The sequence below is a fragment of the Natator depressus genome, chromosome 10, assembly GCF_965152275.1.
Source record: "Natator depressus isolate rNatDep1 chromosome 10, rNatDep2.hap1, whole genome shotgun sequence".
In the NCBI taxonomy this organism is placed as follows: domain Eukaryota; kingdom Metazoa; phylum Chordata; order Testudines; family Cheloniidae; genus Natator; species Natator depressus.
This window is the reverse complement of record NC_134243.1, coordinates 20,712,578-20,735,179: the sequence shown is the minus strand read 5'-3', so window position 1 is coordinate 20,735,179 and position 22,602 is coordinate 20,712,578. Positions and strand designations below refer to the sequence as shown.

Sequence of the window (22,602 nt, the reverse complement as noted above, 5' to 3'; positions counted from 1 at the left end):
GGAAGAGGTGTTCTAGGATGGAATACTGTGTATGTGCCTTTGACTTAGAGTGCTGTTTTTAGTGATCATGTGTGTTTCTTCAAATGGGCCTAATTGTCTTTTTTTACGGTGATGTAACTCCACTGACATCACTGTAAATGAAAGAAGAAACAGGCCCAATATCTTCATTCATTCCTCCATCAGTGGTGCTGTGCCATCTTTTTACTCTTTTGGACTTGGTACTATTTCTGCATGAGAATACCATTTTTTGTATTATTCTAAAATAAAATGCAGTTCTTCCCAGTCTTCAATCTATCTCTGTAAAACCAAATTTGAGTAGGACAAAGCTAATTAGAAAGCCCTTTCTGACCTGGAGGAGGTCAGATAGAGAAATCATGCAGAATAGAGAGTGTATATGTTGTGCTGTGTCAACTCTGTAGCCAGTAGGGTTGTGAGAGTCCACACTCCATTGTTGACTAGTCTGATTATTTGGCACCCAATTTATAGGATGCAAGGACAACTGGGACCTGCAGCCCCCACTGACCTGGATAACAGGACTCCTCCAATGATTAACTCTCTTGTTATATGGTGCCTGACTAGACATCCACCAGAACCCAAAGGGAACCACCTCTCACCACTCTTGCTGCATATCAGTGGGAGATATCCAGATGCAGCACACCTAGACTGAGCACACAAGTTTGCAGTCAGTAGTGCTAGTTGCCCTAGAAAGGTCTACCCACCATACAGATTATGTACAAAACAGCAGGTGGTGGTATGTTGGTAGTGAGCGCTTCTAAAAATAGCATCTGCTTAAAAGAAGATCTATATTGCATAATTTCTTTATAATAACTGCAAAGGAGGGTGAACTCTAACATAAATGAAGAGTTGTCTTTCTGGTGTAAAATTCACAATAAAACACTTTTACAAAACTACAACTCTGTGGCACTAGTTATGTGGTGTTTTAAAGCATATTCGTAGCTAATGCATTTGAAAAACTTTTTTTTTTTAAATATATAGGTTCCCTCTGCAGTTTTACCAAGGTCAGTTGTAGCATGGATTATTAGCAAAAGGATTATTACTTTTGCAGAATAAACTTCAACTACTGCTCCTGTTGACTGCAGCAAGCTTTGGCGAAGACATGTGCAAAATAGACTTCTTCCTTTCTTGAAATGTGCTCTAAGTGAGAGAAGAAAGATTATCTTGACTTTTTTGAGCAATAGACTATTGGAAATGTTTAGAAAAACAGAGACTTACAAATAACTTAGAATAGAAAGATGTACTGCCAACAGAGATGTTGACATTTCCCCTTTATACTTTTGCTCAGGTCACTCAACTTTCAAAAAATGATAGAGAAAGCTCAAAGGAAAATTGCAGACAACTATGCTCTAGTGACAGTTCTAGCTTCTTTATATTCCTGAAAAGCAAAACTATCCTTCATGGGCTATTAATTTTTAAAGTCATTTATCTTAGAGCAAAGCTGTATGTACAGAACATAATATAGAATATCAACATAGTATGGTATAGCTAGTGACTGTAGGCATTGTGACATTATAACTCCAGGATAAACTGAACAAAAATGAACTATTCATTACTTTAGTTATATCCACCCTGACACTTCCCAAGTCAGTTTCCCTGTCATGCCTTCCAGCAGTTCTCCTTCGTTTTCACGCTTCAGGAAACAGCTACAATAAAATACAAGACTAATAAATATCACTTCACTTTTATTTAACCTTGCCCATGGAGAACACTATGTTGATATGTGTATTAGATTACATACAGCATACTCCTGTTCATCCAAATAGCATGGGGGACATGGATTTTATTGAGATAATTGAGAGTTTGGATAATTGAGAGGCCATTGAATAAGCAGTGGGGGAAACAAAAGTACTATCACTTTCTGTATTTAGAAAGAGTGCACATTTATTGAAAAGTAGATAAGAACAAACAAACCAGGTTGCCAGGAAATACTAGCTCACACAAAGCACGCTGAATACAGAAGAATAAGCAGTCATAGTAATCCGCTACAATACAGCAAAGAACTCTGTTATAGCAACCTGCTTTTTAGTACTATTTAATTTTTCTACTGTCTGCATATATCGCTTTTGAAGTACCAAGATGTGCAGGTAGTTAACATTCTCCTGACTTCATCCAGAATAAACACTTGTTCACTGCAACAACTGCTGTCAGTATCTGATCCAAAGGTGCTGCTATCTTTGACTCTTCCTTGTCCTTGTCCTCTTCAGCTGTGTCCATGAGCTAAATAGTGACCATTATGTTGGTTATTTTGTATACTAAGAGGCAGTGTGATACTGAACTGGGACTCAGGAGACCTGGGTTGTATTCTCTGCTATGCCACTGCCCTACTGTATGACTGGGACTCTGGACAAGTTATTTTTGTTTTTCTCTGTACCCCTGGGGTCCCCTCTCACTCTTTATCCCTCTTGTTTAGTTAAATTGTAAGCACTTAGCTAAGGGACTCTCTCTGTTTGTCCTGGGCACTGTGCCTTGATGTTCAACCTCAGTGAAGCCTCCAGGTGCCATTGTAATATAAATAACATCTAGGTCCTTAGCTCTCCATTTCTGTTGATACGCAGGCACTGCTACCTTTACCCTTCCTTGTTCTCATTTTTAAAAAATAAATATATAAAAATTGTCTGGACCTTTAATAAAAATATGAAACCAACTATTTAATTCTCCTAGAATTATTCTTTTGACCACTTAATACAACCACCGAGGCTCTGGGGGCAGAGACCTTGTTTTTTGTTTTGATTGCTATTTTTTATTGTTGTAAGGCACCCTGTACATCTGTGTTGCTATATAAATAAAACTGTACTAATTGAGGAAACCACTGCATTGCTTTCAATAAAGTGTTAGGGCTTTTTCTGCCATGTACCAGTTTGCTTTTTTTTTTTTTTCCAGCTTTTTTCCACTCCTGTACAGAATCCTAGTGGTAGTAGTAAAACACTAGAGTAAACTTCTGTCATTTGTTAAAGATTCAAAATGAAAGTGGTAAGGTGATTATTTTAAGCTTGTGTGTTTGTTAAATTTTCAATTCCTTTTTTAAAAGTCACTAGTAAAATTTATTCTTCTTCTTAGAGTGCTTGCTCATATAAATTCCAGTTAGGTGTGTGCACGCATGCACCACGTGCATGGAAGTCAGAAACTTTCCCTAGCAGCTACCCATCGGGCCAGCTCTGGATCCCCCTGGAGTGGTGCCGGTATGGCGCTGTATATACGACCCTGCTGGCCCGACCCCCTTTCAGTTCCTTCTTACCACCAGTGACGGTTGTTGGAACAGTGGTTTCTTGTTCTCAAGTGCTCCACTACTCCCTGGCTATCTTTCTTAGCTCTATATATAGTTACCCATTGTTAGTTAATTTGTTATCTCTAGTGTTAAGTATAGTTTATAGCAGTTGGGGGTGGGGGTCTTCCCCTGCAACAAGTGCCCCGCGGGGCTCCAGGGCATGCCGTCCAGGGCTTCAAACCTTGTAGCTCCTGCGGCAAGCCTACACCCACGGGCGATCCCCACGACTTCTGTCTTCAGTGTCTGGGGAAGGCCCACCAGGCTGACAAATGTAAAATTTGCAAGGCATTTAAACCCCGTACCAGAAAGAAGAGGGACATTTGCCTGAAACAACTCCTCATGGAGTCTGCTCTTCATCCTTCACAAGACTTGGCCCCGAGCGCCTCGATGCGGAGCGCTCTTCCAGCGGTGCCGCCTACAGCACCACAAAAGGACTCGGCACGCCCGCCTAGGGGCTGGCAATCTCCTGGAGCCCAGAAGCGCTCCCCCCGGCATCGCTCCCAGGCCATGGGAGGACCTCCTCAGAGGCTTGAAGCGGACACCGCGACCTCGGCAGGACACGGTGCGTACCAAGCCCATAAGGCTGACAGATCCTCCAGTAGGCCTCAGCCCATACAGGCCCTTGGTCCCCTGGGCAACCCTGCACCGCCAGTGCCCTTGCAGCAGGTGGAGGAAGTCACCCTGCCCTCCACTCTGGACACTTTTGAGGCCACTAGAGGGCTCATTGAGATGACTGCGCCTGTGTCCCTGGCCTCGAGGCCTCCACCAGCTCGAGCCCTGGTACCGTGAAGGGGCAAACCGGCAATATTTGGAATTTCTGCCCCCAGATCAGCATCACCGCGCCACTCTGAGACCTTGCGGCACCACTCAGACCAACATCATTCCATGCACCGCTCTCCATCGCAGCACCGCACCCCTCCATGTTGCCGATCGCGGCACTGCTCTCCGGCATGGCGGTGATCTCCGGCTCGGCACCGTTCTCCATCGCAGCACCAGTCTCCGGCATGGCACTGTTCTCCATCGCAGCACCGGTCACGGTCGCACTTTCAACGCCGCGCCCCATCGAGGTGAGGTCCAACTTCTCTGCACCCGTCGACCTCACGGCACCACTCTCCACTACGGCACTGGTTGCCATCCGGATCTCGCCATTCCTCACGGTACCCATCCCACCCTTCAGGGGGCCGCAGAGCCTTCCTTGGTGCACTTGGCCCCCTTGGCCGTCACGCTCCCAGTCTCCCTCCCTTAGGTCGGGTAGGGCATCAGGTGCTTCAGACGTATACCAATCAGGCTCAGGCAGTCTCGGACAGGACCCCTCAGTGAGTCACTGGCAACCCCAGTGGCAGTTCTGGACCCTCTGGGTGTACCACCAGGCCCAGGGCGCGCATGCACACACACGCACACACACGTTGTGCCTCCGCCGCCATGTTCAGGGTCCCGTCTTCCCGAGGCAACCCTCAGCTGCCCTCCTCTGGACCCCGCACAAACTCTGGAACCAGCCCCACGCCCAGTGGCGGCTACTCCCGGTGCTCAGGAGGATCCGGACCCAACAGACCAGGAGGCTGTTTCAGACCCGGTCCTGCCGGTCGCATCCTCCTCATCTCCTGACGAGGCTGTGGTGGGCACGTCCATATCCGGCCCACCTCCCTTAGACTTCAGGGCACTGCAGGAGCTCCTCCAGCGGGTGGCCCTGACCATGAACCTCCAAGCGGAGGAGATTGTAGAAGAAGAGGACCCTATGGTGGACATCCTGACACCAGAAGGGCCTTCTAGAGTAGCCTTGCCAGTTGTTAAAATTATTCAGTCTAGTGCCAAAACAGTCTGGCAAACTCCAGCCTCCATTCCCCCATGGCCAAGGGAGCTGAAAGGAAGTACTTTGTCTCCACTAAGGGGTACGAATACCTTTTTACCCATTTCCCCCCCACCCCATGCTCCCTGGTGGTGGATGCAGTTAATGAAAAAGAGAGGCAGGGTTGCCCCTAAATCAAGGGATGCGAAACGCCTGGATCTCTTTGGGAGAAAGGGTTATTCCACGGGTGGCCTTTCCCTTCAGATCACTAATCACTTGTGATCCTTAGCAGATACAATTACAATTCTTGGTGTGTTTTTCAGAAGTTCCAGGAGCTTCTCCCATCTGAGTCATGCACAGAGCTGGAGGCCATTGCCGAGGAGGGCAGGCTAGTGGCCCGGACTCCTTTCCAAGGCTCCCTGGATGTCGCAGACACGGCAGCACGAACACTGGCATCTGGCATCGCCATGCGACGTAACACCTCGTTCCAGTTCTCCCACCGGAAGTCCAGCGAACGATCCAGGACCTCCCGTTTGACAGTCAAGGCCTTTTCGCCCAACAGACCAATTTGAGACTGCATAGCCTGAAAGATTCACATAATACCATTAAGTCTTTAGACATGCATACTTCGGCAACTCAGAGAAAGCCGTTCAAGCCACAGCCCACCCAACAGCGATCCTTCCCCACTAGACCCAGGCAGGATTTCTCCCGTAGGAAGAGCAGATACTCTCAGCACAGGCCATTGTGCCCTCCTCCTGGGCAGAGCCAGGGACAATCCAAGCCCCCTCCAAGCCCTAAGCACACCTTTTTGAAGATGCGCATGAGGACGGGTTACCAGTCCACAACCTGGTCAGCTATCCTCCCTTTCTGAACCGTCTATCCCACTTCTACCGTGCATGGTCCCTTTATTACATTGGACCGATGGGTCCTCCGCATGGTAGAGGCGGGATAGTCTATCCACGTCTGTTCCTCCCCGCCCTCCCACCCCCCTTGCCCGTCCCTCTTCAGGGACCCCTCTCACGAGCAGCTCCTTATTCAGGAGGTCCAGTCCCTCCTTGCTGTAGGAGCCATGGAGGAGGTGCCTCAGGAACTCAGAGGCAAGGGATTCTATTCACATTACTTCCTCCTTCCCAAGGCAAAAGAAGGCCTACGGCCCATTCTGGACCTCAGAGAGCTCAACAAATACATTGTCAACTTGAAGTTCCGCGTGGTATCCTTGGGCACAATCATCCCCTCACTGGATCCGGGAGACTGGTACGCCACCCTCGAGATGAAGGACGCTTATTTTCACATTTCAATGACTCCGTCTCACAGACGTTTTTCTCCGCTTCGTGGTGAACAAGACGCATTATCAGTTCACAGCCCTCCCATTCGGCCTGTACACGGCTCCTCGCATCTTCACCGAATGCATTATGGTCATGGCAGTCTTTTTTCGCCACCATCACATGCATGTCTACCTGTACCTGGATGACTGGCTCATACGAGGCCGGTCTCACCAGCAGGTAGAATCACAGGTGCAAATGGTCAGAGACACGTTCAACCACTTGGGCATCATTCTCAATGTCAACACGTCTGTTCTCACCCCAACCCAAACAGAGTTTATTGGGGCAGTCCTGGATGCGAACCAAGCGAGAGCATTCCTCCCAGAGGCCCTATGTCTAGCCCTTGCACACATAATTGCCGGTCTCTGCAGTTTTCCCACTACCACAGCGAGGCAGTATCTCAAGCTGCTGGGTCACTTGGCATCCTGCACTTATGTGGTGCAGCATGCCAGGTTGAGGCTCAGGCCCCTACAGGCATGGCTGGCATCCATATATCGCCCGGGCCATGACAGTCCGGACATGGTGCTCACCGTCCTGAGGCATACCCTCAATTCCCTGCATTGGTGGCTGGATTCCCATTCCACCCTCCCCAACCCACTCTGACTCTGGTAACGGACACGTCCGTGCTGGGCTGGGGAGCGCATCTCCGAAGCCTGACGACTCAGGGTGTATGGCAGGTAGAGGAGCTGGCCTTGCATATCAATATCAAAAAAACTCAGGGCTATCCGCCTCGCATGCCAGGTGTTCCTGTCCAACTTGCAGGGCCATTGTGTAGTGGTGCTGACGGACAACACCATAGCCTTGTTTTATTTAAACAAACAAGGCGGGGCCCGGTTGTCTCCTCTATGTCAGGAAGCCCTTCTACTGTGGGAATTCTGTCTAGCCCACTCCATCCTTCTCCAAGCTTCATATCTGCCGGGCGTTCAGAACGTACTGGCAGACAGCTTGAGCAGACGCTTCCTTATACACGAATGATCAATTCGTATGGACATTATCCACTCCATTTTCCGCAGCTGGGGGTTTCCCCGAATTGATCTGTTCGCCACACGGACCAGCAGGAAGCATCCAACCTTCTGCTCCTTCCGGGGTCACAGCCTGGGCTCGATCGCGGATGCCTTCCTGATTCCATGGTCCGGTCAGTTACTATACACCTTCCCGCCATTTTCTCTGGTCCACAAGGTGCTTCTCAAGGTCCGCAGGGACAAGGCGGACGTCATACTGGTGGCCCCAGCTTGGCTTCGCCAGTGCTGGTACCCCACTCTCTTGGATCTGTTGATCCACGCCCTGCTGCGTCTACCTCTCACCCCCGACCTCATCTCACAGAATCATGGTTGTCTCCTCCACCCAGACCTTCAATCTCTCCATCTCATGGTCTGGAGGATCCGTAGTTGAACTGGGCTGAGCTTGCCTGTTCGGAGTTGGCGAAACAGGTGCTCCTGGAAAGCCACAAACCTTCTACCAGGATTATGTATGAAGCAAAGTGGAAAAGGTTTTCCATTTGGTGCGCTCAACGGCAGGTGCTCCTGCTCCAGGCTTGAATCCTGTGCATCCTGGACTATCTAGTGCACTTAAAAGACCAGCATCTGGCATTTGGCTCTCTTAAAGTCCACCCAGACGTTGCCGGGCATTCCATGTTTGTACACCCCATCGTGGGACATTTCCTAAAAGGTCTGGAAGAAGTCCATCCCCTGATGAAGCCCCCTGTGCCAGCCTGGGACCTTAACTTAGTCCTCTCCCATCTCATGGGTCCCCCTTTCGAGCCGCTAGCTTCCTGCTTGCTCCTCTATCTCTCCTGGAAGGTTGCCTTCCTAGTGGCCATTACCTCAGCACGACGTGTTTCTGAGCTACGGGCTCTCATGTGTGAGCCACCGTATACCATTTTCCATAAGGACAAAGTTCAGCTTAGGCCTCATCTAGCTTTCCTACCAAAAGTTGTATCCCGTTTCCATGTCAGCCAGGATATTTTCCTGCCGGTTTTCTACCCAAAACCGCATGCTAATCTTTGAGAGCAGCAGCTGCATTCACTGGATGTCAGAAGGGTGCTTGCCTTCTACATAGATCGAACAAAGCCATTCCGCAAGACAACCCAGTTGTTCATCACTATAGCGGAACGAATGAAAGGTGCGCCAGTTTCTTACCAGCAGATATCTTCATGGATCACAATGTGTATTCGCGCTAGTTATAACTTGGCAAATGTCCCTCCGCCTGCTGTTACGGCTCACTCCACAAGAGCTCAAGCCTCCTGCAGCCTTCCTGGCACATGTACCTCTCCAGGAAATCTGCAGGGCTGCCACATGGGCTTCAGTGCACACCTTCTCGTCGCACTATGCCATCTTCCATCAATCTCGTGATGATGCGGCCTTCAGCAAGGCGATTCTTCAGTCTGCAATACCTTGACTGCGACCCCACCTCCAAGATAAGGTTTGGGAGTCACCTAACTGGAATTGATATGAGCAAGCACTCGAAGAAGAAAAAACAGTTACTCACCCTTTTTGTAACTGTTGTTCTTCGAGATGTGTTGCTCATATCTATTCCATTCTCCCCCACCACCACCACCTTCCCCTGTCGGAGTTGCCGGCAAAAAGGAACTGAACGGGGGTTGGGCCGGCAGGGTCATATATAGAGCACCATACCAGCACCACTCTAGGGGCTCCATAGCCGGCCCGACAGGTAGGGCTAGGGAAAAGTTTCCAACTTCTGTGCACGCAGCGTGCGCGCAAACCTAACTGGAATAGATATGAGCAACATATCTCAAAGAACAACAGTTACAAAAAGGGTGAGTAACCGTTTTTTTGTTTTGTTTTTTTTAAGTCAAGGCTATATCAGCATTCAGATTCTAGAAACTTTGAAGAAGCATGAAAAAGAATTGTATAAACCTTATAGTGATAGGTGCAATTAAAAAAAACTGTGTAATAGATTTTATATAAAATCTATGTAGTTGAGAGTTCTAAATTTGTTTAAGTGAACATGTTTTGCATAGTTGTTACATTTATGGTCACCGCTGCAATGTGAGTCTCAATTCAGACCTCCTTGTAAATAAAGACTTATAAAAATCCAAACCCAGTTTTATAAAAATGGCTTCTTGGATTCTAAAATCCAACTGTGAAATTTACCTTTGTAACATTGTTCCCTACGGTAAAATACATCCTTTTTTTTTTTTAGAAATGTAATACTTTAATTCATTTATAATAGCAACTCTCTCTATATATAAAAAGTATTCTTTTCTCAACTGTAGAACAAAGTTTTTCTATCCTTTTATTTAATGTAAAATAAACAAACACCCTTCAAAAACACATTTTCCTAACTTTTCATGACATCATGTATATTTCTCCAGTGTTTAAATATACCCATCCCAAGAGTAATAGGACTTCCTGTCAGCAGAATGATAAATATTTTAGGCAAGCATATTATAAGTCAGACGGGGGGGGGGGGGGGGGAGGGGGAGGAAAACAAATTGGTAAAGTGCACAATTACCCCTCCTTGAAATTAATCCCATGTTTTAGTAATAGTACAAGACTGTTTTAACAATCTAAATGAGTTTCTACAAGACAGTAATTGTTTTTGCTGAAGCAGTTCTAGTAATGAACAAAAACTCCATTCTTTTACCTACCTATGAAGTATAAACCAAACGTTTCATCAGTTGCTACCTTGTACATGAACTTGAATGACACCTTCCAATGATTCTGCATTTTCCTCAATGGATCATCAGTCTGTATGATTTCCCTAGTCCCTGTTTGCCAGAAGCTGGGAATGGGAAACAGGGGATGGATCACTTGATGATTACCTGTTCTGTTAATTCCCTTTGGGGCACCTGGTATTGGCCGCTGTCGGAAGACAGGATATTTGGCTAGATGGACCTTTGGTCTCACCCAGTATGGCCGTTCTTATGATGGAAAAAAGGGGAGAGAGATGATGTGTTTGATGCAAAATATTGACCACACATCCTTATGGCATCTACCATTGGGCAATCTGTAAATTGTCTTCGGCAGTCTTGTGCATTGAAAGGTATAGAGAATGGCAGAATACTGGCCATGGAAGGAAGGAGGGAGGCATGAAGGAAACAGACAGTAGAGAAGGCGTCAAGCTTAGATGACTGATGGATACATTAAAAATATAATTAAAGAATAACATTATACATTTTGTCTGCTGCATATTTGCTTTATCTGGATAGCAGTGTCATTTGGTTTTACTGTCCATGCTGTTTGTATTAACAAAATTTAAGTGGTGGTGGTAGAAGAGTGTAGCATAAACATAAAAGGTAAAATAACTCCATTCTTTTTATAGGAACTCAGTGGCGAAAGGACCAAGAACAAGATTTGAAAAATGTCCTGAAGAACATTGACCAAGACATTTCATTGGTATTTGTCAGCGGAAATCATGATATCGGCAATGTTCCAACACCTGAAACAATAGATGATTATTGCAAGCACTGGGGAGATGATTACTTCAGTTTTTGGGTTGGAGGAGTTTTCTTTCTTGTGCTTAACTCACAGTTATACTTTGATTCCTCTAAATGTCCTGAGTTAAAGCAGGCCCAAGATGAGTGGCTTGATGCACAACTGGCTGTAGCTGAAAAACAGACGTGTAAACATGTAATAGTATTTCAGCATATTCCTCTATTTCTACAAAACCCGGATGAAGACCATGACTATTTTAACTTGGAGAAGTCGGTTCGGCAGGAGCTGATGGAAAAGTTTCATAAAGCAGGTATCGCTGCTACTTGCATTTAACTGATTTTTCTTTTCAGCGCTATGATGTGAACAGCTCATATCCTGGGATACAATAAGTGGACATTGGGTGGCGTTTGGGTTAAGAGCTTTGTTTTGGGTTTGGCATAGGAAGGCAAATTTTTACTTTTAGCCTTTTTAAAAAGAATAGCAGTTAGAGGTAAATGTGTACTAGTTGGGCAGTACGTTATATTTTTATAAGTAGAATAGAAATTAAGTAGGAGTGACGGTTAAAATTGAAAAGGAGAAAGATCTGAGCATCTGGGGATGCATTTTATTATCTTACTACATATTACTACATATTTTATTTTTTTATTATATATAAAAAAGATGTGTGACTAATATCACGGGGTGGGTGTGTGTGTTTCGTCTCTCTTTCCTCTACCTTTTTACAGGTTCTGTCTTTTAAATAGGTAAGCTCTTCAGGGCAGAAGCTCCTTTGTATAGCATTTAAAACAATGAGGTTAACTGGGGTAACGCCAATGAACTACATACAGTAGGTAAACTCTCTTCCCTCCCCCCCCCCCCCAAAAACCAAACAAACAAATAATCCTTCCTTGACAGCCATTAGTTTGGACTGCCTATTTGACAAGAGTGTAAGAGAGATGGGTCCCAAGATGCTTGATTGTGTGAATGGACAGTATCCCACAGGTTGAAGCCTCCCACTGCTCTGTGTGTGTGTGTGTGTGTGTGTGTCTTTGTGTATAATATATAAATATTTTTTAAAATTAGATCCAGAGAATAGGCTGTATCCCATACAAGTGAAGCACCAGATAATACTGATTCAAGTCTGGTTTAGAATGATGTGATTGACAAATCCGTTTGATCTGACAGGTGTAAAGATTTACCTATGGTAAAGAGTAGTTTCAGGCAGGTCAGCTCACCTTTGTGAGCCGACAGCCTCAGCAGGACACCTCCCATTTTACATCTCCCCATAAAAAGAAGAGTTGCTGTCACAATGAAATGTCATTGCTGCATATCACCATGTATTTTACCTTGATCACTTTAGAGTCATTGTCCATTTTTAAAATGCACTCTGCGTGAACCAGTCGCAAAAAAGAATAGGTATGGTTGTTCTAAAACAATGACCCAGAATTTCACATACATGTTTTGAGGGGTATTTAAGTCTATGCCTATGGGTGTGTATGTTCCTTGCAAAAATAATTGTCATTATTTTATTTCCCAAGCCCAGAAACTATCGCAGTAGTTCAGCAAGCATCTTTGAATTTTAACATTTTAAAATACATTTGTTTTTAAAAAAACAAAACAAAACCCAAAGCTATCCATTGGTACTGTTAAAATTTAAACCTTTTCTATCACAGAGATTCACTGACATTGCAATATACCTCACAGATGTGTTATTACAAAATCATACTCTGCCACATTTTATTTTAGTTATTAGATCCCTGCTGCCAACCTGACCCTAATATGAAACAAAATGTCCCAGAGGGATGGGAAATAATATAAGAGTTATAAGGAAAAGTATCCTCTTTCAAGACTATCCTAGAAGATCATAGTCGAGGTTCTTGTACAAAATATAACCTTTCCATTTTGTCCTTTTTAATCTTTGTGAATTAAATTGTTTAGCATTTTTTAAGAAAAATACAATATGCATATCTGTTTATGGAGTTTTTTAAAGAGCTGTTCATATCAGTATTAGTTTAATAGGAAATATCTTTAATCGGGTAAATACTTGTACATTTGTTTTAAAGCGTTTAAAAATGTATGTGTGAGATAGTGTTACTTAGGCCTTGTCTACACTGCAGAGTTTTATCGCCAAAAGGCAGCTTTTGGCGACGAACCAATGGAGGTGTACATGCTGCAATGCCACTTTTGGTAACAAAACTCTTCAGTTTCAGCAACAAAATAAAACCACCTCAAAGAGAGGCACAGAGCTTTTTGCGACAAAGTGTCCATGTAGATGCTGCCGTTCATTATATCACTGTAACTGGCTTCCCCCAGTATCCCACAGTGTCGGTCATGACTTCTCTCCTCACTGTTTTGAACTTGGCTGCCCTGCATTCCTGCTACACAGGAAGGCACCCCTCCCCTTTCAGAGCTCTGTGAAGTTCTGACAGCTAAGCATGCCGCTCAGCTCCGGCAGCAAAGAGGAAATCATTAACGTGGAATGCTGCTCTCTCCCGCACTATGGAACACACAGGCAAGCAGGCAGAGGCGCTCATGTGTGTGTTTGTGTGTGTGTGTGTGTGAGACTGCTGTTCAGGCAGGTGGGGGCTGATGTTGGGGGTGTCCCCCTTCACTGCCACAGGACTGGTTGCTTTTGGTGGTTGGCTGAACTTAGAGAGACAGCATGCCAACACACTCCCTCTCCCCCGACGCACACTGTCTCTCTCACATACACGCTCCCCCGACACACATTCTGTCTGTCACACATACACACACACACACACACACACACGCTCCCCATCACATGCTTCTCCCCGCACACTTCAGTTGAAAAGCGGCTGGCAATCTAGCACGATGCCCATGGAACGATGGGATTGTGCAACCTGTGTCATGTGATGCTGTACCTGCCCCATGAGGCATTGAAAACCCTTCCCAAAGAACCCTGCGGCCAGTTGCACAGTGGGATAGCTACCCACAGTGCACTGCTCTCTATGCCAATGCGAGAGCTGCTAGTGTGGATGTACTCTGCCGACACAACGAGCAGTGTGGACATGCAATAGCAGTTTAAAGTGCTTTAATTAAAGCGATAAAACTCTGCAGTGTAGACAAAGCCTAAAATGAAATGGGTGTCATAAGTCTCCCGTAGGTAAATAAGCATTAATGTAGAGTCAAAACATTGCTGTCTTCCAAGTTCATTTTCATTCAGTTGACTTACTAACATTTGGTACCATTTTATAATTGTGGCATTATTCCTTTGATATCAGAATTAATTTATGTAAAATGCCTTCATTGTAAATGATAAATGATACTGTATTAAAGCACTAGTGCATTATATACTCCTGGGGAAATTCTGTACCAAAAAAATTAAAAATTCTGCACAGTATTTTCAAATTCTGCAATATTCTGCATATTTTATTTGTCAAAATAACACAATTTAATCACAGCAGTTTCAATTATTTTTGGTCATTTGTTTCAAAATACCTATCAGCAAGTATGTCTGTAGCAATACAGACATCAAAAAAGAATCAGAAAGTATTTTTTGACAAACAGATTCCTTTACTAGGCATATTAATACAGAACTCTGAGTAATAATAATTCATTTAAACTACAATACAGAACTGTATTTCCCGCACCCTTCAGAAGCAGTGAAAAGGGTTTGAGGGAGTCCGGGTTAACGAAGGAGCTGAAGGAGAGGGAAATAATTTCTGGGAAGGAGCCTAGGTATGAACTTGGAGGGTTGTTGGGTATGGGTGGGACAAGTATGGAAGAGGTTGGGGGGGTGGAGAGGGACTGCTAGGGAGCTTCCCCCATGTAGATGCTGGCTGACCTCTAGCCTCTCCCATTCAGTCAGGCACATCTGCCCCTGTACTCCCATGTGGCCCTGTACCCCCATGTGTCTCTGTGCCCCCACTCAGCCACCCGCTTGTTCCTTTATGGCCCTGCACCCCTTTCCCCTGTACCCCCATGTGACTCTGTGCCCCCACTCAGTCACCCCCTGCCCCCTGTAGCTCTGCACCTCCCTCTTTCTTTACCCATGTGGCTCTGCACCTCAGCTCCCATTCAGCCCCTGCCCCAGTCTGTCCTCCCCCACTAACCCTTATGAGCCCCATCTGACCCCTCAGCAGCCCAGGCTGTCTGTCTCCCCATAGCTCCCCACAGCAGGTGCTGTGAAGAAGACCAGCTCTTTCTCTTCCCCAGCTGGCTTGGAGCAGCTGCTGTGTTCTAGCACCACAGTGCCCTCTGGTGGGCAAAAGGCAGAACTGCCGCAACATTCCCACACAAGCTTTTTTTCTGCGCAAAATATTAAAAATGTGCACTGCTCATTAATTATGCACGCACAGTGGTGCAGAATTCCCCCAGAGTAATAGTGTTACTGAAAATTAGCATTCCACTTGCCTTTTAAAGTTCACGTTATACAGTGCTTCTCCCTATCAGAGTATTTCACAAAACTACATCTTGCATAGTCTTATCCTGCCATTAAACTGAAACTTGGTTGACTGAAACTTTTATCAGTATATAAAGGTCAATCATTCCTATTTTCTGGCTGGTTGCAACCATGTTAACACTTCAAAGAGCTATCTGTTCAGATAATGTTTTACAGAGTTAATTAATTTAAAGATAACATTAAATAGTACATGGCTGTTGTATTTAACTTGGTGCATCCCTGGCTTTTTTATAGTCTCTCTTCTTTCAGTGATATTTCATAATAATCTATTGGTAGCTGTACTTAAAATGTCTATACTTTAAATATGTTAAAACTTTATCAGAGCACCAAGATCGCTTTAATTTATAGGAAAAAGAGACAGTAATGAAAGACCACTCTATTGAACAAATCACCCACTCCCAGAGCCACATTGTGTTCGGTTCACTTACTACATTTGTATTAATTAAACAAATGACATGAGGATAAAGCGCTAGAAAGCTAGCAATACAACAGCTTAACTAAATAAGCTGTGAAAAATTCTCTGAATCAAAAACAGAACTCTCTGTGGCTGAGTTTCCTTAGTAACAGATGCATTCTGCTTCCTTTTTTTTTTTTTTATTTTTATTATTCTCTTGAAGAGCCTTCTTTGTAGGGGTATAAAAAACAGTTATCATGGTAGCACAGATGTGTAGTGACACCAGTTATTTTCTATCTTTATGCTTTTCCCAAGAATTAATCAATTTCAGCACACCCTTGGTTATGAAATTGGTTTTCCCCCATATAATTCACCTCATACATACATTGAGGAAAGAGAGAGAGAATAGATAACAAAGTCCAGGGTACTCTGCTTATTTTCTGGAAAAAAAAACCCCAGACACTCTGGCTCTTGCAGGTTAAGGAGGTTAACCTTTTGATCACTTAATATTTATTCTAATTTTCTGACTCTAATCTGAGAAAATTATTCTGTCTTTTTAATGAAAGGTTTTTTAACACCCCTCCACGCCCTCACCTGCCAATGTTCTACTACTTTTCTCTGCCTCAGTGGGAATGACTTGAAATGCTATACAAAATGGTTTGTAATGATGAAAAATTCTAGTAAAGAATTCTCTTCTGTAAAGGTTAACAAGATATTTTTGTCTGAACTTGGAATATTTTTCCTGTTTTTAAGTCTGTCTATCTGTCTCTCTCATACCAAAAAGCAATTTTAATGTTGGGGGTGGGCGGGGAAGAAATTGCCAGGGAAAGTGAAATAGGGAAAACATTTGCACTTAATAAAGGGCTATATAGCAATAGGTAAACTTGGTTGTACTATAAATGAAGAAAAAGTACATGGAGATATTTAGGAAGTAAATGGTGTTTTAGCATTCAAATATTGCATAAAGTTTCTTCAGATTAATTAACTTGATTTCAGAAACCTCAATATCCTTTTCAAGTTTAGAGCTCAGATTTGGTGCAGTTACTCTAATAATCAGTTGCATGTTTAACATGTTTTTAATCTGATTTCAATATCTCATTCATTACAAACAAAGATAAAAGACTAACTGACAGAAGCTACATCTGGTGCAAAATGCTGAATTACATTTCTCACGTTAGACGTGTCCTTAACAGTTGGGCTAATTAAAGATAAAATCATGTCCTTATGATAAATATTTATAAATTGAAAATCTGGCACTTGTAAATGTGTACTATTACTTTATGAAGTTAAACCGTACAGATAACTATATATCTAACAAATTATCCATTTTCCTGCCTATAGCCAGAGATTTTTGGTTTGGAATGTAATAGTAGATTAGCTCAATCCAAAACAGTTTTTATCAGCAAATAGAAATTTGTTTCTGAAACTATAATGCTTTAACTTCTGAGTTTTAGACCTCTGTTTGAAAAGGCCAGTCTCCCTTATGTGCGCACACATTCTCTCTCGCTCAGTGAAGGTGAAGAAAATCTATGTGAAACGTATGGCGTGAAAACATATTTGACCTACCCTAATGCTTGTGCATTTTAGGATTTGCACCTGCAATATCAATTGGAGCCAATGGATTCTAAAGGAGTTGTAGGCGTGCTCAGCTGTTCACATTTTTATAGTGCATACACAGGTGTTTGCACCTGAAAAGTGGAGGCTCAAGTGTATGTGTACACAGTTTTGTATGTGAAAGGCTGGGTGCAGGTCACGCTGAAAGCTTGGCCCTTAGTTCATATTACTTGAACAAATATGTACTGTTTCTTAAAACTGAACAATTGTTTATTTCATACAAAGCATAATTAATTGTGACTCTATTTTATTTAAATAAGTATAGTTTTGTCAGTAAATTACATATATTTGTGACTTGAAAATGTAACTACAGTTCAATTTAAGTACTCATCCTGCAAACACTTAGTACTCTGCATACATGAGCAACGAGGTTGGTGGGACTGCTTAGATTAGTAAGTGCTTCACCCAGTAAAGTGATTGCCGATAGCCCTAATTCAGCAGAACACAAATGTAATTAAGAGTTTTGTTGAACTGGGAACTAGTTTAGTGAGCAGATTTATAGACTAAAGAGATTAGGGAAGAAGAGTTTGTGGTGAGGGATGACACCAAGATTACAGACAGTGTTATGTGAGAGATTTTGAAAAGATGATTTTGTGCCCAAGAGAGTACTGCTTAGAAATGCAGAGTTGAAGAAAACCTCTTGGTAAAACAGCAAGCAAGGAAGGTCTGCTGGTGGTGGTGGTGTTTTTAATTAAAAAAGGGGGAAAGCCTGACATTTATCTTGTGGTTTAAAAAATATATATATTTGAAGGTGAAATAGACAAATAGCCTTTATATTAGGCAACAGTGTGTATAAAGATGAAGATAATCAGTCTGAGGTTAAGAGCTGGATTGTTCCTTATAGACTCACCCGCATCAAGGGTGGGAGCGATTCCAGAGTCTTTGTGCTCTCTGGCATGCACTCCCTGTCCGCCCCCCCCCCACCCCTTTTAAAAAGGTATAGAGAATGCTCAACTTAATGGCCAGCCAATTCTGTTGGTCCATGTGGAGACATAGCCCTTCCTTCTTCCAGCCTGTAAAGGCTGGCTAGAGGCACTAGCATCACACAGTTCTTGCACTCATTCCATTACTAAGGGAAAATAAGAGTAGAACAGTACTGGGGGGGAGGGGGCTTGGAATCACAGAAGTGTAATTAAACAATAAGGCAGGACCGGGGTGTAATTATTGTGATAGAATTACCCTTCCAGGGCTTATGATGCATTACACACAACTAACTTCCTCTGTTCCACTACAGTGCAATTATATCATAATCATCCTGACCCCTTTTCCCTGGTGCTGCAAAACTGATATTCTAAAGGGTTTATTTGTAAGTAAGGCTATATTTCATTAGAAGAAGATGGTGCTGCAGTTTTAAAGTTCTAAATAACCTCACTCCGCTCTCTTGCTGACAGGGGAATAGACTTCTTTAGGATGTTCATATGTGGCTTCTACTCAGAGATGAAACCTTTCCTCATCCGTCATACATTACATTTCAGGGTATTGAAGATTTAATTTGTAACTAAATTTTAGCTACCTAGATGTTCTGTAATTGTTTCTAATCCTTTAACATTCTGGTCTGGCCACTTCTACATTCCTCAATGCTGTAGTTAAAAGAAAAGGAGTACTTGTGGCACCTTAGAGACTAACCAATTTAGTCTCTACAGCTCACTTCAGCTACAGCTACAGCTTACTTCATCGGATGCATTCAGTGGAAAATACAACGGGGAGATTTATATACATACAGAACATGAAACAATGGGTGTTACCATACACACTGTAACGAGAGTGATCACTTAAGGTGAGCTATTACCAGCAGGAGAGTGGTGGGGGGGGAACCTTTTGTAGTGATAATCAAGGTGGGCCATTTCCAGCAGTTGACAAGAACGTCTGAGGAACAGTGGGGGGGGGGGGAGGGAATAAACATGGGGGAATAGTTTTACTTTGTGTAATGACTCATCCACTCCCAGTCTCTATTCAAGCCTAAGTTAATTGTATCCAGTTTGCAAATTAATTCCAATTCAGCAGTCTCTCGTTGGAGCTGTTTTTGAAGTTTTTTTGTTGAAGAATTGCAACTTTTAGGTCTGTAATCGAGTGACCAAAGAGATTGAAGTGTTCTCCGACGGGTTTTTGAATGTTATAATTCTTGACGTCTGATTTGTGTCCATTTATTCTTTTACGTAGAGACTGTCCAGTTTGACCAATGTACATGGCAGAGGGGCAGCTGGAAATGGCCCACCTTGATTATCACTACAAAAGGTCCTCCCCGCCCGCTCTCCTGCTGGTAATAGCTCACCTTAAGTGATCACTCTCCTTACAGTGTGTATGGTAACACCCATTGTTTCATGTTCTCTGTGTATATAAATCTCCCCGCTGTATTTTCCACTGAATGCATCCGATGAAGTGAGCTGTAGCTCACAAAAGCTTATGCTCAAATAAATGTGTTAGTCTCTAAGGTGCCACAAGTACTCCTTTTCTTTTTGCTAATACAGACTAACATGGCTGCTACTCTGAGAAATGTTGTAGTTAGTTGTTGTGAAACTAAACATGACTGATTGAAGGAGGGGGATTTTCTCAGGACCAAAAAGCTCAGGCTTGTATATAATTTCTTGTCAGAACAGTGCACTGCAGGTTGCTTCATTTCCCCAAAAAGTGATACTTTTTTTTTACTTGATCAAGCATCCATATAAAGTATGTTTAAAAGGTAGCGTTTTGAATTATATAAACTACATTCTACTTTCTGAAGGAATTTTATTCTTCCTTTACCTGTCCCACTGGATAATACATATTGTCTGAAAGTGTGACTCAAAGCAACATAATCTAATGTTTATATTGGTTAGAATAAAAACAGGGACCTTTTAAAACTTCATGGTCAAGATTTTCAATAAATTCAGAGTTATCAAAATTTTGCAACAACTGTTAAGTATCATTTGAAGATAAACTACACGTTGTCCATTGATTAAATGTGATGAAGCAGATGCTACTAATGGGCTGCTGTGCTCACAGAACTGATATGCAGAAACTCATTTAAAGTCCATTATTCGGACAGCATGATTAGGGGGAAAAAAACCACTCAGTTCTTTGGAACTACCAAATCTTGTTGCCTTGTCAAAATCTAGTCAGTTTCATTGATTGGAACCATTAAAAATAGTCTTAATTCTCCTCTTATTGGCCTGGTTTTATACTAGGATAACTATTAACTTCAGCAAGTTACTCTTGATTTACCCACTGTTAGTGGGATCAGACTCAAGCCCTGTATTTAGACACTGTCATAACATACAGCTAAGGGTAGCATAAAAATCCTTCCTTTACCCGTAAGGGGTTAAGAAGCTCAAATAACCTGGTTGGCACCTGACCAAAAGGACCAATAAGAAAAGAAGATACTTTCAAATCTGGGGGGAGGTTTTGTTTGTGTTCTTTGTTGGGCTTTTTCAGGACAGAGAGAGGGACCAGGCAGGAAAAAGAAATCTCCTAAAACCCTACTTGAAATGAGCATCTAAGATTACAAAAATTGTAAGTAAAGCAAAGAAATGTGTTAGATTATCTTTTGTTTTAGCTTGTGAATTTTCCCTATGCTAAGAGGGAGGTTTATTCCTATTTTTGGAACTTCGAAGTTGAGCCTAGAGGGGAATCCTGTGTTTTAAATCTTTTTATTACCCTGTAAAATTACCTTCCATCCTGATTTTACAGAGCTGCTTCTTTTACCTTTTCCTTTATAATAAAGTTCTTCTTTTAAGAATCTGATTTTAGAGTCGTAAAAATAAAGGGTCTGGTCTGTACTTTTATTAAAGGCAATTGGTTAGTATATTATTCTCAAGCCTCCCCAGGAAAGGGGGGTGAAGGGGCTTGGGGGAATATTTTGGGGAAACAGAGACTCCAAGTGGTTCTTTTCCCTGGATGTTTGTCTAAATCACTTGGTGGTGGCAGCAATACCGTCCAAGGACAACTAAAGGATTTGTGCCTTGGGGAAGTTTTAACCTAAGTTTTAACCTATGATAGAAATAAGCTTAGGGGGTCTTTCATGCGGGTCCCCACATCTATACCCCAGAGTGGGGAGGGAACCCTGACAGGCACTATTTTAAAGGAAGTTCAGGAATTTTTGAACTGTTTGTTTGTGTTCAGGTGGTTATGAAAGTTCATCTTCGGTCTACAGATGAGAATGTCAATGTTCTTAGATATTTGTACACAATCTGAGTGTAGTTTCAGTTCAGATTACTAGAGGCATGGTGATGTAGCTGATTGATTCATGTCTTGAAGACCTGATATAAAATCGCATTTCAATCGAGTTTGGTGCTAGTCGACACTTTGTCAGCATCATAAATCTTGACAGATCTCTGCATGATTGTTAGTCTCTGTTTGAGAGATGGTCATGACTTGGATCACCAGGAGTTATAGGAAACAGGCCCCTATGATTCTCTGGGATGATGAAATTCTCATTGGTCATGAAAGACTAGTCCAAGCAGATGACAGAGCTTTTTCAACAGCCAGCCTACAGCTTTGGAGCTTCATGTACATTACCTTTCTATAACTGAGGGTAATAATGAATCCAACCACCTTCAGTACAAAGCCATATATGTAGCTAGACTTAACAGTCGATACGCATTTGCGCGCACCCCCTCTCTGAGTGAGAGAGAACTGACCAAACAGTAAAACCTCCTAATTCTGTTTCTTCTCCTCACAGTGGGGAAAGAAGAACATGGGATGACAAATTTGTTTGAACTTCTCTACCTACCTCTGGAGGGAAAGAGTATCATAAATAGGTGTCTCTGTAGATCACTCAGTTTATTTAAATGTTGTAAGACATTCTGGTATCATAATGATAGGTGTAATATGAAATCTAGATACAATATTTTTGCAGGTCATGACTAGGGGAGCCTCAGCAGAGATAAGTGTATAAAATTTTATTCAGTACCTATCTGCACTGTTCCTGGCTCTGCCCAGTGCATTTAATGTCTTGCTTTCCTGAGTACTTTATATACTTTTTTTTTTAACGAGTAGTCTATTATACATGAATAGTAATTGATGTAACAGGTCCTAGTTTTTGTGAACAGGTTATGTAAACGCAGAATATTTACAGAACAATTTTGATTTTAAAGCATATTTCATTAAACTGATGTAATGTATACTTGTGAAGGTGCTAATGCTTGGACATTTCTTGGCACAATGGTTTGATTGCTTTATACTTCCCCTCTTGGTACCAGAGGTTTTACTAACAGTTAGTTCAGAAATCAACACCATGCCTGCAACATGAAGAATTAGCAACCATCCACTGCTTTAATCACAATACTTTCTCTAACATAGCGGGCAACACCATGCTCTTTGAACATAGCAAGTTATACAGAATTGTAGTTAACTTATCCAGACATTCTGAAGCAGGACATTAAATGATGCCTGCCTGGACAAAATGCAGCATTCTTTCCAATAGGAC

The 22,602-nt window shown here is 42.9% G+C and overlaps 1 protein-coding gene across 3 annotated transcripts in view; it reads left to right on the top strand.

The window, feature by feature from the left end:
* CPPED1 (calcineurin like phosphoesterase domain containing 1) overlaps nucleotides 1-22,602 on the top strand; it is a 78,194-nt gene that overhangs the window by 43,172 nt on the left and 12,420 nt on the right. For 2 of the 3 annotated variants that reach the window (XM_074965423.1, XM_074965422.1), the window contains exon 3: nucleotides 10,676-11,098. The exons of the other annotated variant lie outside the window; for it this stretch is intronic. In XM_074965423.1, the coding sequence (XP_074821524.1) occupies nucleotides 10,676-11,098 (423 nt within the window). The remainder of the gene's footprint in view (nucleotides 1-10,675; nucleotides 11,099-22,602) is intronic. 3 annotated transcript variants of the gene reach the window in all.